This window comes from Molothrus aeneus, chromosome 11 (assembly GCF_037042795.1).
Source record: "Molothrus aeneus isolate 106 chromosome 11, BPBGC_Maene_1.0, whole genome shotgun sequence".
NCBI lineage: Eukaryota > Metazoa > Chordata > Aves > Passeriformes > Icteridae > Molothrus > Molothrus aeneus.
Genome location: NC_089656.1, coordinates 14,824,154 through 14,841,189, shown reverse-complemented (window position 1 = coordinate 14,841,189; position 17,036 = coordinate 14,824,154). Strand labels below are relative to the sequence as shown.

Genomic DNA, 17,036 nt, shown 5'->3' with positions numbered 1-17,036 from the left:
GTCCCCTGCATTAGTGAGGGCCCTGCAGTGGGGACAAGGTGGGAATGGGGGGACCAAGCACGGCTGACTGCATCAGGCCATCAGGCCAGGCAGCTGCCCAAAACAGCCTGGACATGTGTCCTGGAACAGGCACAATGAGTCTCAGTGGGGTCACCCAGCACAGCAGCAAAGCTCAAGGCCAGAGCCCCCAGGCACTGCCTTATGTGCATAGGGCTGGGGAACCCACCCACTGTCCCCCTCCTCCCTGCAGTGACATCAACCAGGGACAAGCACGGTCCTTTCTAGAAAAAGTTTTACTGTCCATTGCAATATATTAATGATGCATATTTCAATAAAACAATTAAAAACCCCCGCTTGCTTGGAAGAGGAGGCAAGGGCGCTCAGAGGGGCAGTGCCCAGCTTGAGTGGGTCCCACAGTGGGCTCCCGGGGTCACAGGGGGTGGGAGAAGGCAGAGGGCAGCCCCTCTCCACCCCTGCCCGCTGGCCACATCATCACCCTGGTGTCCACATCCAGCCCGGATCAGCAGAAACCCATCCAGCCAGCGAGTGGCACGGGCCCCTGCGGCTATAGGGTGAGGAGGGTGCCGTCCTCCCGTGAGCTGCCCCTGCCAGGGCTGCCGTCGTGGCTGCCCAGGGACTGCAGGGAGCCCCGCGAGCTGTGCGGGGACAGGCTCCGCCGCAGGGCTCCCTCAGCAGGGCCCCCGTTGGGGCAGCCCCCGGGGATGTAGTGCGAGGCGCTGTCGCTCTCGATGACCAGGTCCCCCTCCTCGTCGCTCTCGGCCGTGCTGTAGTTGCTCAGGTACTGCGAGGCCGGGCTGGGGGTCTGCTGGCTGGGGGTGCTGTCCGTGGACACGCCGGAGCTGCCCGAGGCCTTGCTGCTGCGGATGACGTTGTTGCGCTGGTTGGCCGGCTTGACGGTGATGATCAGGTTGTGGCTGTTGGCCACCATCATGTCCGTCACTTGGTCCAGCGACTTGCCGGCCACGTCGATGCCGTTCACCTCCAGGATCTCGTCGCTGACCGCCAGCAGCCCCGTGCTCTCGGCCAAGCCGCCCTTCACCAGGCGGGAGATGAAGATGCCGGGCACCTTCTCGACGCCCTGCGGGGCCACGCGCACGCTGACGCCGTCGCGGATGTAGAAGCCCAGCGGTTTGTCGGAGCCATGCTTGTGGAGCCGCACGCGCCGGTGCGTCTCGGGCAGGATGTCCACGTCGATGATGGAGGAGATCTGGCGGAAGTCCTGGGGCATCCCGATCAGGAGGTGAGGCTTGGCCCGGTAGTGCGCTGGCCGCAGCAGCCCCTTCTTCTTCCGCTGCAGGGAGTTGGAGGCGAAGACGCTGGCGTCAGACTCTGCTGTAGGAGCGAGGGAGGACACGGGTCAGGTGCTGGAGCTGCCAGCGATGTGAGCGTGAGCCCCAGGTGCTGGGGCAGTGCTCAGCAGAGGGCCCTGCTCATAGCTCTCACCGGCTTTTCCTCCCCACATCATCAGCCTGGCTCTCCCTGCAGCCTGTCTCCGCTGGGGCCCATCTCCTGGGATTACCCAGCGTACACAGGCACACAGGCCAGGATTAGTGGGATCGAGGCAGTGATTCAGCCTTAATCACACTTTAAGCCAAACTCTGCAGTTTAACACTAGAGCTGCCAGCCCTGATGGCCTGGGAGCTGCAGCCATGCCCCCGTTTGGGTTTGGGGAGAGAGGATCCCCCCACATAAGTGTGCTGTGGTGGCAACCAACTCCCATAGGGTGAGTCCAAGCCCAGGAGACAGCACCAGAGTCCTCTGCCCCACCAGAGCAGGGCTATCACTGGCGTGGGTTGGTGATAGCCACCACTGTGTCCTGCAGAACTCTGCCATTCCCAAGGACAGAGACTCCCCTCCTCCTGGAAATTCATCTCAGGGCTGCAGCATCCTGAGAGCACCTGAATATCCCAGACTGTGATTTGTGCCCATGTCTCTTACGGCACCATCAGGCACCTTCATACAGGGTTAGACTCTGTCCTTCTGGACTGTGGCCTGGGGCTGCTCTGTGGGGCCCAGCTCCAACCCATCCCTCTTGGCCTCATCCACCAGGTGCTGGGGAGTAGCCCCTGGTTCCTCTCTGGTTTTTCCCCATCTCTTTCTATGGGGGAGCCCACATCTGGATGCTTCACGGTCAGCACATTCCACACAGTGTCCCCCACCAGCACCTGGACCCTGCTCCAGCTGCAGGGCTGCCAGGGATGTCCCCAAGCCCAGGGGACATGGGATTTCTCCCTAGTCAAGCCAGCCTGCCAGGGCTCCTGGTTTATAAATATCTCCCTGCACACACAGCCTTGGCATATTTTTAGCTCGGGGAAGGGTGGCGGAGGCTTTCCCACAGCTATTTCAGCACACAGCTCCTCTCCAAGGGGCGCAGAGTGGCGGGGCCAGGCAGGTCCAGCACACCATGGATGAGTCCCATGGTGGCCCTGGCAATGTCCCACACTTCCCCCTGTCCTTCCCACGAGCCTTGGCCCAGCCAAGGAGGGGCAGCACCATTGTCCCAGCCAGGCTGCCCTGCAGGGACGGCTTCACCCAATGGGGTGATGGCACAGAGGGGAGTCCAGCTCAGCTGCAGCCTTTGCTTTTTGACCCACTGTGGCAGGACTAGCTGCTGCAGAGCCCACTGCCAGGAGCACACCTGTGTGTGTGCACAGCTCCCTGCACCCGGCGGGGTGAGAGGCTCTGCAGCCACATTCCTCAGCGACCCAGACCGGTTCAACGACAGCCCAGCCTCGGGATGACCTGGATCCATCTTAAATTAGCTGTGATTCACCCAGGACTTGCTCCTGGCCTCTCTGCTCACCTCCCTGAGGTGCTGGCAGCCCTGCAGCCCCTCTCCTGCGGGCACAGCTGGGTGCTGGGGCTCCCTGGTGCTGCCTGCTTGCCTTCCTTATCATGCTGCCCATGGAGCCAGGCTCTGCCTGCTCCCTCTGCACACTGTGCTGTCTTGGCACAGTGGGCCAGGGGCCCTCACAGGCTTCTCCAGCAGCTCATAGGATGGCTCTTGGGAGCAGGAGTGATGGTCCCACTGCAGCCTTGGCACACCCACCCCTGCACTGGCTCTCCATGTCACAGCCTGGGTCCAAGCATTGGGCCAGGAGCCGGGGATGGCTCAGTGCTGGCAGTGACAGCCCCTGAGCACACCATGAGCTCCAGCAGCCTGGATCACTGCTGCCAGCCCCCACACCATGTGGCCACAGGGGAAACACATGTCCACATCACCCTGATGCAAAAGCCCAGGAAAACTGACACGGCAGCCAGGGCTGGCCACCAGCATCACCTCTTGCCCAGAGAATTCATACTGCTAACATGAGCTGGAAACATGGACTCACTCTGCCTGCTGTGCTGACCCTGTGGCTCTGGGTCTGGGAACTGCTGACTGATGGTGCTGTGAAAGAGAAAACCTCGGTGCTACTAAACTGAGTGGAGGGTTTGGGCTTGTTTTCCCTGCAAACAGGAGAAATACTCAGAGTGTTTGTCACTTGGAGGCTTTCATCTTCACCAGGACACACATCATCTTCACCAGGATGCTATCAGGTGTACCTGTGCAAGGAAGTGGTTCCCTGGGAATATGCCACTAAGGTAAGGGCAGGGAGGCATCAAGCCTCTTCCCAAAACCAGAAATCCAGCAGCACCTGGCACCCTGACAGCTCTGCCAAAATGATGGCTGCTGCCTCCTCGGGGCAGGAAGCTGGATGGGGCTGCTGGCACAGCACTCACAGGAGCAACACGGGTGTTATCTGGGAGCCCACGCTGGCTAGGCTGGAAAACACAACTTCAAAGGGGTGAATTGCAAGGATCTGCCTTTGCTCACCAGGTCGCATGGGGCTGGGCTGAGGCAGGAGCCCTGGGCTGCCAGGGAGAGCCTGTGTGGTTGCCACAGCCCTGGCAGGGTTCTGGCAGCCTCCCAGTGCCTCCATCTCCACATCCTCCACCAAAGCAGTGGCTGGAGGGTGTGTGACCAGCCAGGCCCTGCTGGCACAGTCCAAAGGTGGAACCAGCAGTACTGGGGGATGTGGTTCATCTCTCTTGACAGGAGGACACATCCAGTGCCCCGCTTACCCTTCTTCTGGATGATGACCCTGAGGAGGGGGTTGGCAGAGGACAGGGCTTTGTGGTAGTTGTCGTCGTTGTTGATGGGCAGGAGGTCGCCGTGGATGTCCGTGTAGCCCAGGAGCACATCCACCCGTGGGATCTGGTGCACTGTCTGCAGCAGCTGGTAGAAGTCCTGGAAGCTGCCGGCGCCGGAGCGCTTCATGGCAAAGCGGCGAAATTCAGCGTCGAACTGCAGGGGAGGACGAGGAAGAGGAGGAAGAGGGTGACTCTGGGCAGGGCAGACCCCGGCCGGCAGGACCCATGCAGGCAGGGCACCACACAGAGCTGCCCCGGGGCAGGCAGAGCCAGTCAGGAGGAGCCCGTCCCAAAAACAAAGTAAGAGGAGGGAAGCCGTTTTTCTGCCCAAACACCGAAGCGAAGGGGCACAAAGATGGCCCCGCGGCGGAGGAAGGACGCTCCGGCCGTACCACCAGCCGTGGCAGACTCCGCGCTGCCGGGAGGCCATTCCCTGCGACACGGGCGCTGCCGTAGCACCTGGTGAGCAACAGCGCTAATTAATGCCTCCTTCCGTCACGACGAACGGGAAGCCAATTAAGAACAGGCTGAGGAGCGCTGCGAGGATCGCGCTGCCCGCGGGGGTCACACCCCAGCTGTCGGGGCAGGCGGTGGCCACCACGTCCTGGGAAGGAGAGCACCCTGCACCCTGCCGGGGGTCCCGAGCCGGCAGTGGCACAGCTGGATAAGGATGCACAGCTGGATAAGGGTGCAGAAAGGGACTGCACGCGTCTGGGTGAGCACAGGGATGGGTGGATGGGCACAGGTGGGCGATGGTGCATATCTGGGTGACAGCACACATCTGGGCAGGGGTGTGCCAGGTGAGCGCATATCTGGGTGCGCAGACACGTCTGCGGGAGACCACAACTGGGCGAGCGCACAGTCATGCAGGTGTGCACATCTGGATGCGCGACAGGGGCTCGTCCCTTGCTGGGGGCGCACATCTGGGTGATGGCACAGCCGGGGATGAGCCTGCCTTGGCGAGCACGCACATCTGGGCGAGTGCACATCTGGGCGAGGTGTGTCCCCGGGGTGACCGCGCACCCCGCACACCCGCACCGCCGGGGGCCACCCCGCACACCGGGGCTGCCGGAACGGGCGCACCGGCGCCCTGCGCATCTGGCGAGCGCTCCGCCGCGGCGTTCCCACGGCCGCACCGAGCGAGCCCGCGGCCCGGCAGAGCCCACGGTGGCGGGACGCCGCGGCCGCCGGGCCGGGCTGCGCTCGGGGAGGCTCCGGGCAGCGCCGCCGCAGCGCGGGGAGCGGAGAGCCCGCCCGGCCTGGCTCCCGCGCCGCTCCCCGGTGCGCGGTGCCACCCCACGTGTGCCGCCCGACGCGGGGGCGACGCGCTCGGTCGTGACCCGGCGGAACCGGCGCGGGCATCGGCATCGGCATCCCTGTCCCCGTCCCCGGCGGGCGCTCACCTTGCTCTTGACCTCGATGACGGGCTCGGCGGAGCGCGCCGGCGTGCGGTGGTGCTTGGCCATGGTGCGGGCCGGGCCGGGCCGCGGGGCCGCGCCGCCACCGCCGCTCCCGCGGCCACGGGGGATTTTCACCGGCCATGACGTCACCGGCGGGCAGGCCGGGCGCCGCCGCGCCATTGGCCCAGGCGGGGCGAGGGGCGGGGCCAGACGGCTGCTGACAACGTCGCCGTGGAAACGGGGGTGGGGACGGGAGGGCGGCAGGACCCCCATCCTCAGCCCCGTCCCCAACCCCGTCCCCAAGCCCGGCTCCATCCCAATCCCCTCTGAGCCCGTCTACCGAGCACGGCTCCGCTCCCCGTCCGGCCGCCGCCGCGCCGAGACGGCACCGGGCACCGCGCCGGTAACCTCGGGCATCCTATCGCTGTCAGGAACATCATTTGCGACACATTAAACCCAACAGCGGCCCCTCTCTGGGGACACCGAGCTCCGGCAGGCGGCCAGCATCCGCACGGAATCCCCGCGAGTGTCACCGGTGGAAGCCTCGGCCCCGCCCGGGAACATCCCTGCATTCCCCCGTGCTGGCAGGGGGCCTCCCATGCCACCGGTTTGGTGGCCTTTGGCACAGGCAACCCTGGTAGCAGGGGACGTTTTCCGGCTGTGCCCCTCATTCCCCACCTCCTGGCTCGTTCTGGCTTTTCTCCCTTGTCTGGCAGGGAAGTTTCATGCTGCCCCAGAGCAGCGTGGGCCAGGGAAGGTTCATTGTTTTGGGGATGATTTGCCTTACTGAGCAGTGGAACAGCTGAGCGAGGGGAGGGAAACTGACCAAGTTCACCGTGCCCATCCCAGCACCAGGCTGCCAGGATGTGCAGGCAGAGCACATCTCCTCCATGCTGCCAGGCTGTGTCCACAGGTGATGCCCGTGGGATGTGTCTCTGGCAGAACTGGCTCTGCTTGGACACAGAGACACTCAGGGACAGCCAGAGAAACCCTTCCCTGCAGATCCTGCTGCAGTGCAGCTCTGCCAGCAATGCCAGAGCACACTGTGAGCTCCCTCCTGCCAGCACCAGGGTCACCAGCCCCAGAGCCTGAACAAAACCAGACTCTTGCTCACGGACTCTGAGGAATTTTGGAGCCAAAGGGGCCATGACAGCAGCACCATGAAACAGTTTTTAAAGCCAGACACCCAACGAGCACAGTGCTTCTGACAGACTAAACATATTGAACCAAGCCCAGAGAATCAGCTTGGCTTGTCTGGATTCTGCTGCCCTTTGATCCTTGCCCTGTCCTGGCCCAGGGAGCAATTTTGGTCAGGACAAAATTGCATCACAGCGCAGCATCCCTACAGCACCAGGCCTGTGTTAGCTGCTCTCAGGCTCGTCCCTTGTGTCACTGTGCCTGGATGAGCAAAGGAGCACACCAGGCTGTAAGACCATGGGGCATCTCCTCATGTGCTGGCAAATTCTCCTCCGGCTGTTCCTGCTGTGCCAGGAGATTTCCATGCCATGAAAACCAGCCTGACCACAAACAGAACTGTAAACTCATCAGCAATAGCCACTCAGCCCCCCCAGTTTTGTTTGGTTTTTTTTAAACAGAGTAATTGTGTTAAGTTCAGAGAGATAATCCTGGTTAATATTTACGCAGGCGACAAAAGCAGCTTGCAGCCCTTCATCTCCAATTTTGTAAATTGGAGTTAATTGTTCAGCAGGACAGTGGGGTGATGTGCTGGTCACACCTTCTGGTTTGTGCTGTGGCCCCTTATCTGCAGGCACAGAGTGAGCTAAGCTAAGCAGACACTATCAGGGCAAGTGTTTGTTTTGCCTCAGTCCCAGGAGCTCTGAATCAGCCTCTGGAACTGGAGCATGTGCTACCTGATGTCCAGATGTGTCCCCTGACTCCAGATCCACCAGTTCTTGGCTGCTGTGGGTGAGAGAAGTGAGGGTCTGGCTCTCTGGAGGGTCCAGCACCCCCAGACATGGAGAGGGGCTGCTGAAGTTTAGCACTCAGGTGCCTCAGGAGGTTGTTCCTCCAGCCCCTGCTCCAAGCCAGGTCAGTGTTGGATTCAGGTAAGTTTGTCCAATGAGCAGGCATTTTCCCCAGCAATGGCTTAGACACGGAACGAGCAGAAAGCAGCTCAGCTGAGTTCTACCCCTCTTGTCTGTGATGAAGGAGAAGCACAGGAGCCTGAGCTCAAGGCAGGATCGGCGCTGTGGCTACAGCTGCACAGCTGGTCCACAGAACAGCAACAGCACAGGGAGTCCCAGATAAAACACACAGAGTGCCTGATCCTGGTTTCACTCCAACACCTGCACAGCCTTATCCTGTCCCTGCCACCCACGGGAACTCGCTTGGTGCTCTGAACAAAGGCTGCAGCCAAGCGAGCAGCAAAGTCACCTTGACTTTGGCAATGGCAAGGGTGGCCCTGGACACTGCTTGTCTTTCCCCACTGTCAGCAGGAGCTGAGGGATAGGGATCCCGATCTGTGCTGATGGAGCAAGAGCAGCAAACAGCTCCGGTCGTGTCTCCTCGGGCTGGTGGGACACAGAGAGAGGGAGAGCAGAGGGAGGCAGAGCCCACCCGGGCATTGAGCCCTCGCAGGGACAGCAGGGGCAGAGCAGGCAGGAGCGCAGCCCCAGGGCTCGCTGTGGGATGGATGCGAGAGGAGAACGGGCTCCGATGGAACTGTCCCCCCTCACAAGGACGTACCCTGGCAGCTGCGGGGGCTTCACCCGGCCAGAGCCAGGCTCAGCTCAGTTCCTCGCGGTTCTGTGCTGTCGGCTCCCACGGCAGCGCTGCCTCTGGCTCGGCTCTGACCCGGGAGCCGCAGGGTGATGCATCCCCGTGGCAGAGCGGCTTTCCTGCTCGCAAAATCTACTCTTGGCTGCACACTCATCCGTGCCTTTGGGCAACAGGTCTGGCTGCCAAGGAACACCGAGCAGATCCTGAAACACGCACAGTAAATACCTGGTGCCGAGATAAACCCGACGTTCCTACAGTTTTGTTTGGAAGGACGCGAAAACCCCCTCCTGGTGCATCGGGATCATTACCACGGGGTTTTTACAGGAAGATGGGCAAAAGGAGGAGCGCTCAGAAGCTGCTGGTCCACATTTTTATGGCTTTTTTTTTTTTTTTGTTAGCAAAAACGTAATTAATTATTAACTTTCCCAGGCATCTCTGCACACTTCTTTTGGTTCCAGCCAAAAATATGGTTTGTCGTGTACCCACAAAGCCCGCAGCAAACCGGCTATCGGGTAAAATAACCATAGGGAAAAAGGGGATGTTTCACCCGGATCAGGCTGTGGATGCAGCACATGCGGGGCTCCACAGAGCGGTGCTGCTCCAGGGGGCGAGGGGAGAGGGAAGGCGAAGCAAGGGATCGCTAGGAGCGGCGTTGGTGCCGGTCTTGGAGGGAGGGAGGGAGGGAGGAACGCAGTGGAGCAGCACCAGCCCGGCCATGGCCTCCACCCTTCAGGGCCGGGGCGGGGCGGGGCGGGTCACGGTCGTCGTGGTGACCGCATAGTCCCGCCCCTCACCCGACACTACCCAATCAGCGCCTCCGTTTCTTCACGGCTCTGCGCTCGAGGCTCCGTCCCATTGGCCCACGTGGCAGCCCCCGCCCCCACCGCGGCCAATCAGCCGCAGCCACCGCGGCCCTGCGGCGGGGCGGACCCCTATAAAATTCTGGCCGGGGAGGTTTTGCAATCCCCGTCCGCCTCGCGCTCGCCATGGAGGAGCCGCTGTCGCTGCTGGTCCGGAGCCCCGCGCAGCGGCACCGCGATCTCCACCTCAGCGCCCGGCCTGCCTGGACCGTGCGCCGCCTCAAGACCGAGCTGCGCCGCCTCCTGCCCGACGCGCCGGTGAGTGCGCAGTCCGCTCTTGCCGCAGCCCCGCCGGGGTCCCTGCGCGCAGCCCGGCTGGGTGGGTGGTGTGGGTTGGCTGGCTGGATGCTCCCCGCGGGGCAGCGGCGGCAGCTGCCGCGGGGCTCTCGCGGGGCTCCGGGACCGGTACCTGCCCCCCTCCGGGATATCCTGGTCCCGGTTGCGTCAGCCGCGCTTGGGGCGCGCTTGGGCTATTTCGGGACTGGTTTGTGGCCGGCCGCGGTTAATGATTAACCGGCCTCCCGGCACGGCGCGGCCCGCAGGTGTGCGGGGACGGCAGAGCCCGCGGCACCGCAGCCGCGCCCGGGCACCGCACCCAGCCGGGCGGGCAGGGCCTTTCCCGGGGCACGGGGGGCACGGCGCTGTGAGGGGCTGCAGTGCCGGTGTGTGCCTGCCCCCGGGACAGCCGCGCTGTGAGGGGCTGCAGTGCCGGTGTGTGCCTGCCCCCGGGACACGGGACAGCCGCGCTGTGAGGGGCTGCAGTGCCGGTGTGTGCCTGCCCCCGGGACACGGGACAGCCGCGCTGTGAGGGGCTGCAGTGCCGGTGTGTGCCTGCCCCCGGGACACGGGACAGCCGCGCTGTGAGGGGCTGCAGTGCCGGTGTGTGCCTGCCCCCGAGCCCCGGGACACGGGAGCCGAGGCGGGAGCGCTGCTGCAGCAGCTGCTCTCCCAGTCCCGCTGCTCCCACGGGACGGTCTGTGGCCTTCACAGGGCCGATAAACTTGGGCGAGATCTTCAAGTTCAACCTTGACTAAATGCCACTATATCTAAGACACACTTAGATATAGTGTGGCTATATCTAGATATGTGGCATGTCTATACTCATTTTTTTAAGAGTTCCAGAGATAGTGACTCCATTTCCCAGGGTAGCCCATTTCAATAGTTAGCTATTCCTTCAATGAAGAAGTTAATGTCCAGCTGGAGTCTGCCTTGCAAACTTAATGCTGTTTCCCCTTGTCCTGTTGCTTGGTATAAGGCCTGATTCCCGTGCTGTGCCATGCTTTCCTGGCAGTGGTGATTTGCCAGGAACAGGCTCAATGTGTTCCACCAGCTCCTGATGAAGAGCAGCTGGGTCCCATTCGATGGGGTGTAACAGATTCCCTTGACACCACCTCTGGTGCTGATCAGATTAGATGGAACTACAAACTTCTGTTTCTAAGCAATACAGGTGTTTTTGTTGGGATTGTAAAAGATATTACACATAACCAAATTCTTTGCCCAAGGGACTTTGGATTCTTATGCAGGTTTGCACCTCGATTATATCCCACTTGGGCATTCAGTTGTGCTCATAACTTCAGCTGAATTTAGAGGTGCACCTTGGTATGTGGGATGTTCTAAGCTCTGTGCCTTTCTCCACCAGCTGTAATCTATGTTGGTTAATGCTTGGCAGAGCAAGTAATCCTATTCCCTATTTTCTTTCTTCAAAGCCTGAAGAGGACCAAAAGCTGATTTATTCTGGGAAGCTGCTTCTTGATCACCACTGTCTGGGAGAATTGTTGCCAAAGGTATAAAAGAGTATCTTTTATGATGTGCTGAAATATATCCAGAGAAGGGATTTTTTTTTAAATGGATCTTCTTTTATATTTCAGCATGGGGAGCTGCATGCTCTTCATTTGGTATACAACTTCAAGACTCCTGCAAATATGCAAGGAACCAAATCAGAGGTAATTCAACTTAAGTTAACTCTGAATCTTGGGCTTGTAACTGAAAACAAGAAGTGTTGGATGACCATTTTAAAGTTCCCTTTTACTGCAGTTCCCTTTTCCCTATTAGTACAACAGCAGTATTAGTTTGTGATAATTTGTTTGGGAATGTGAGAATGTATGTGGATTAAGCTGAGTTAAAAAATTACCTCTGCAGTTCATCAGTAAAGTTTCTCATGGTATCTGCCAAGAAATATCTAGTTGTGATGTGCTGCTCAGGGGAGAAATGCCTTCTGATAGATTCAGTTTTATTAAATAGATTATGACTTGCTATGTCCCAGGCACACTTGGACAAACTGAGCTTGTGGTCAGAAGTAGAGGGAAGTGGTTGTGATGTGTGTGAGGAGGGAAGAAGGCTGAGAACTGCAGACACTTCAACTGCTCCCATTAATGACTCATCTCTGGCTTCCTCTCTGCGGGCTCAGCCTTAGTGCTTGAGCTCGGTATGGGCTGCTCTCAAGTACAAATGACCAAAACCCTTTCTTTCTTTAAGGTGGCTGGGCAAAGGTTTCTAGAGGTGTGTTCCTGTTGCCCAGTAAAGGCACTGTGAGCTAACCCTACCCATGCCTGCTGGCTACTAGATGTCAGCCAGCTTTGGCTGGGTGTTAGACAGATGTACCACCACAGGACAGCTCTTGAACTGTGTACAGCAGTTTGTGCAAGTACAAATTTACCATAGGAAAAAGCCAAAGTGTCTTTTGTATTTTATATTTTTATAGCCAGATGGACACAATGGGATACAATGTGTGTATAAGTAACAAATACAGTATGGATATTGTGAAAGGGAAGAGTAGTGTAAAATCAGTTTTGCATCCCAGTAATTTGGTTCCAGGAGGTTTAGAATTGTGATAGAGGTGCTTGTGGGCAGGGGCAGCACTGAGAGGTGCTATGCAGGAACAGGTGTTAAAACAAGGGCATGCTTTGTGGGGTGCAGCCTTTTTGCACAAAGTGTGTGTGGTGTCCTGAGTAAACCTCACTGGCTGCCCTGCTGTCTGTAGGTTAAAGCTGATCAGCCCAAGTTACCATCAGAAGCCAGGCAGGAATCAAATGTGTCTTCCTCAAATGGTGCAAGGTCGAGGAGCTCTTCAGGTGTCCAGTCATCAGCAGAAGCCAGTAATGGGTAAATATAATTTTATGTACATTTTCAAGATGGTGTGTTTGTGTTGGATGGCAGCTCCTTATGCCACATGTACTGCCATAAGTCCATAGAACATGGGCCACATGTGGTGAGGCTTTATATAAAAGCTTTAGTAGACATACAATAATTTGGATTGGAAGGAACCTTTAAAGGCCATCTAATCCAACCCTCTGCCATGGGGGACACCTTCCACTGGGTCAGGTTGCTCTGTCCAACCTGGCCTTGAACACTTCCAAGGATGTTACATATAAAGGAAAATGCACTGCTCTGTTAATTAGGAAGAAAAGTCATTCCTTTGTTCATGAGGGTGAAGAGGTGTCTAGAAGGAAGAATTAATTTTGTGTTTGGGTGCACAAAACGGCAGAAACTATTTACATTGTTCTGTGATAAATTGCTCTTGCTGTTAGTCCAATGTTTGTTAATGAATGTGTTCAAATTTTGACCAAGGCTGGAACCAACTCAGCATCCCTTCCAGAGTGTGGCCCCTGGCTTCTCTGCTTACACAACCTACAGCATGCTTCAGATGTCCTGGTTCCAGCAGATTTATGCAAGACAGTACTACATGCAATAGTAAGTGCTCTATTCAAGCTGCCAGTGGGAAGTAGAAACTGTAATACAAGAAATTTGAGAGCTCCTGGCAATTCTTCCTCTTTTGATGGTGCTTGGGGACTTTTTAATCATAACTTGTGCTGAATGTTGTGGGAGTGTACCCCGACTGTGCTGCTCTGCTGCTGTTCAGGCCAGTGGTTCTGAATCTTGCCCATTGTCTGACTGTTCACCAGGAGGGCAGGTGGCTCTGGAGTAAATCTGATCCTGCTGAGGAGCCTTTGTTCTTTTTTTTGACTGTTCAAAGTGCATTGACTGGACATCAGCGATAGGTCAAGCTGAGACTTGCAGAAGCTTTTAGACTACCTGCAGATTACTCTAAATTGTTTTTGTGAAGTATTGACATTACTATTGATAAAGGGGAGGGTGCCTGGTTTGATTTGTTGAAGTCACTGTACAATTGTTTTAGGTAGAACTAAAACTTGTTTATAATGCTTCTGTAGCCTCTAAACTTAATGCTTTGTACTTGCATGTGAGCTGACTCTATTGCTAAAGATGGACAGACTTTCACACACAGGCCCTGTGTGGAGTGAGAGGATTTGACTGAGCCTCATTCTGTACTTTGTTCTCTGCTTCCAGCTTGGCTTCCACTGTTGCATCTGCTGACCCATCCCATGCACGGCATTCTCAGGAGATACCAGTGACACCTCCAGCTCCTCTCCCAGACCCATTTCCTGCCCAAAACCAGCCTGGAAACCAGAATGTTGCTGCTCAGGTTAATGCAGTGGCTGACCAGAACTTGAGGATGAATGCCCAAGGGGGGCCCCTCATGGAGGAAGATGAGGAGGGTGGCAATCGAGACTGGTTGGACTGGCTCTACTCAGCAACACTGTTATATGTTTTTGTCAACATGGTCTATTTCTACTCCAGCATCAGCAGACTCCTCCTCGTCATGGGTGGCACTGTTCTGATGTATCTGTAAGTGGATGTGTTAATATTTGCTGTTCAGAAGGGTTTCACTGAAGTACTGAGTTCTGTGCTCAGGGAGCTTCCTGGTGGTTGAGCTTCATAGGACTCTTGGACCTGGAAAGGGCAAACTGCTCCTCTATATCCTGGTATAACTCAGTATTTAGAAAAATTATAATTAAGCCTATGTCTGGATTAAATTAAGAATGTGGCTGATCTTGCTGGGGTTTTGCAGTTTTTGGTGTGGCTGCCTTTCTATTTCAGAAAACTGCTTGAAACCAAAGTAGCCCCTATTGTAAAGCTCCAGCGACTCAGCAGCATGGAGCAGACAAACCTCTAGGTTCAGTGTGGGAAATTAGAGTTTATTGTTGGGGAATTAGTGGTTGAAGTCTGGGAAGGGGTCTCACACTTGCTGTTCAGTCATGCATCCATGCAGTTCTGCTGTGTTGCCCCTCTGGAGAACAGACCAAGCTGAACTGAGTGGAGTGTCCTGAACTGCCTTTGAACCTCCCTGTGTGGGGGAATATAATTAGGATAAAAACACAGATAATGGACCCTCAGCTGCTATGCTTGGGATGTCTTATCTGGGAAAAATAATCTGTCCTCTTCAATTCTTTGATCACCTGTGGAACAAGTGATGTAGGTGTCTGAATTGTAGATCTAGGAGTTAAAATGGAGCAGCTTTTCCAACATCTATGTAGACTTGGAGAGTTGAAACGTAATTATTCCACTGAAAGTCCTTAAATTTTACTGTTGATGGTTGCCAACAGCTCTGAGCAGTCAGATGTGCAGCTGTTGTGTAAGAGGATGAGTAATGTTGAAACAGCATTCATTAATTAATTAATTTTTGCCTTCCCCAGGCACCATGCTGGACGGTTCCCATTTAGGCGAAGACCAGTTCAGCCCTTCCCAGGCAATGTTCCTCCTCAAGCTGCTCTAAACCAGGACCAGAACAATAATTTTCAGGTATTGTCTTGTTATATTTTTAAACCATGAAACCCTGGGAAGTTTTTGCTTTTGGTTTAATAATTGTGTAGTAGAAAAAAATCTTTTCTTGAAACATCTGTACAACAGTATGGGAGAATAATTGTCACCTGAGTCTTCCATCGGTGTAGCGAATTCCTTAGTTCATCAAAATATTTCAGGGTGAAGGTTATTTTTTAGCTGGTTCTGTCCTTTAGGAAGTTGTAGTGGGAAGTGGTCTGTTACAGGCTGTAACTGAGGGCAGGGTCAGGCTACACCTCTGTAGGATTTGAGTCTTTCATTTCAAGCTGACAGTTCTGATGTTGATGAAAGTTAATTAGCTGTAAATACACAATTCACCTGATCTGGTGCTTGATGGCTATCCTGGACAGTGTTTCTGGACACCAGTGAGAGTTAACCAGTAGTGTCCATGTGCAGCTTGGGCTTTTGACTTTGTATCTGGAGCTACTTGAAAAATTTTATATTTAAATTTTATATTCAAGTGACATTTTGGCAACAAAACCACAGTTTGATGCCAGATTTTTCTAATATGTTTCTGAAATTCTTCTTTACCAAATACCTTTTCTTTTGACAGGGGGAGAATGGAGGCAGAACCAATGAGTCTGAGGCACCTCCTGATGAGGGACAGGCTTTCCAAGAGCTGCAGCAGGCCAGCCCTTCACTCATGAGCACGGTGTGGGTTTTCTTCAAGACTTTCTTTGCCTCCCTCCTTCCAGAAGGGCCTGGACTGACCCGTAACTGATCTGTCACCAATCTGCTTGTCTGAAACTGCAGTGGACACCTGAGAGAAGCAGACACCAACTCCAGAGCAGGCATGGAAAGGGATGGCACTTCCTCTGGCTTTCACTGAGCGAGCAAATAAAGCTGCAAGAAGCCTTACATCATTACAGCCCGGGGACTGGGATGCTTGTCCTCATTCCAAAGAACTTTGTTCCATAGCATTTATTAGGTACCTATGTAGAGGCTTGGCATTGTGGACTTGTGCGCTAAAGGCACAGGCTCTGAGCAGGTGTGCAAAAATGTTAGGGAAGCAAATTGCTTCTTCTGTGCAATGTGATTCCTGTTGGAATGTTTCAAATGCTGTTTTAATTACACTGAGTGTAGGATCTCAAACAAAAATTGCTAGATATGCATTAGCAGATTTTTAGGAAAGATCTATTGTTAAATTGCTTCAATATTTTAAATTTTCTTTGTAAATATTTCCCTATGAAGAATGTATTGTGCAATCTCCTTGGTGGACAAAGTGGAGGACTGTAAGATGGTGATGTGGATGAGCAATTACCTCAGTGGAGTTGCAGACTAAATTTCATGTTGCTGAATTCAGATAATTTAAATTCAAGATTTAATTCCTCCTTCCCCTCTGCCCTGCTGCCAGATCATGGGGGGGAAGAGTGTGTGTGTTCAGGTATAAATATATTTAGCAAAAACTTATGCAAAATGTAAACTTTTTCACTGCTTTTGGATGCAAAGTTAAATCAGTTTAATTCCTGTATTCAACTTGCATTCTCACTCCAGTGCAACTCCTCTTGTATTATTTCATTGTGTTCCCTTTAATTTCTGATATAGTTAAGGGCTGTTATTGCAATAAAATTTGCAGGCATTTATATCCACATTTGTATATAGCCTCTAAAGCACAGGGTGTGTTCTTGCCTATTTTTTATTGAAAAGTCTTGATGAGGGTGTTGGGATATGAGGGGAAAAGGTGCTTAACTCAGTTCCTTGCCCAGCTGTGTTCTTCAGCAGGTGAAGTGCCTTGAATAGTTTGGAGGTTGTTTGCTTATGGAAAGCTGGTAACAAAAAGGCCATGGACATCTTGAAATGGGGAATTCTGTAGGTATTTGGGAAGATGGCTTCCTTGAACCCTGCCTGAGACTCGTGGTGGAGTTGCTGCGCAGTCTTGGCTCAGGGTTTAGCTTGGCTTGAAGTGTGCTCTCTCGGAACAGCTGCCACTCTGGAACTTGTCACTGTTTTCCTCTGCTGCCTGCACCTGGCAGGACAATGTGAGGAGCATTGGCAGGGCCAGCACTCATCACTTGGGACCAGCAGTTGGAGCAGGTAATGCTTGATCTTGCCATGGCAGATCAGACTGATGCTGGACATGGTTTGTTGGTGTTACCTGTGGAATCCACTTAATCCTTGTGCTGGTTTTGATTTGAACAAATTCTTTTCCAGGCTTGTTTTTCTGCCATATCTTCAGTTTGGTGTAGACTTGGAGGGATGGGTAGGACAGTGGTAAAATAATTATTTAAAATGAAATCATTTGAGAGGA

The 17,036-nt window shown here is 55.0% G+C and overlaps 2 protein-coding genes across 3 annotated transcripts; one reads left to right on the top strand and one right to left on the bottom strand.

Annotated features, from left to right (window-relative positions):
* Window positions 1–274: 274 nt before the first annotated feature.
* LOC136561323 (partitioning defective 6 homolog alpha-like) lies at window positions 275–5,664 on the bottom strand. 2 transcript variants are annotated; one of them, XM_066557583.1, is made up of 3 exons: window positions 5,556–5,664; window positions 4,084–4,306; window positions 275–1,353 (listed from the first exon to the last, which is right to left on the bottom strand). In XM_066557583.1, the coding sequence occupies exons 1-3, from the start codon at window positions 5,616–5,618 to the stop codon at window positions 566–568; spliced, it is 1,074 nt and encodes a 357-aa protein (XP_066413680.1). In that variant the 5' UTR covers window positions 5,619–5,664; the 3' UTR covers window positions 275–565. The 2 variants fall into 2 exon arrangements, with proteins under 2 accessions (XP_066413680.1, XP_066413681.1); XM_066557584.1 differs by having other exon boundaries at window positions 275–1,350.
* A 3,605-nt stretch (window positions 5,665–9,269) lies between these two features.
* HERPUD1 (homocysteine inducible ER protein with ubiquitin like domain 1) lies at window positions 9,270–16,401 on the top strand. Its single transcript, XM_066557254.1, has 8 exons — window positions 9,270–9,409; window positions 10,858–10,935; window positions 11,020–11,094; window positions 12,132–12,253; window positions 12,719–12,841; window positions 13,457–13,795; window positions 14,644–14,749; window positions 15,342–16,401. The coding sequence occupies exons 1-8, from the start codon at window positions 9,278–9,280 to the stop codon at window positions 15,507–15,509; spliced, it is 1,143 nt and encodes a 380-aa protein (XP_066413351.1). The 5' UTR covers window positions 9,270–9,277; the 3' UTR covers window positions 15,510–16,401.
* The last annotated feature ends 635 nt before the right edge of the window (window positions 16,402–17,036 follow it).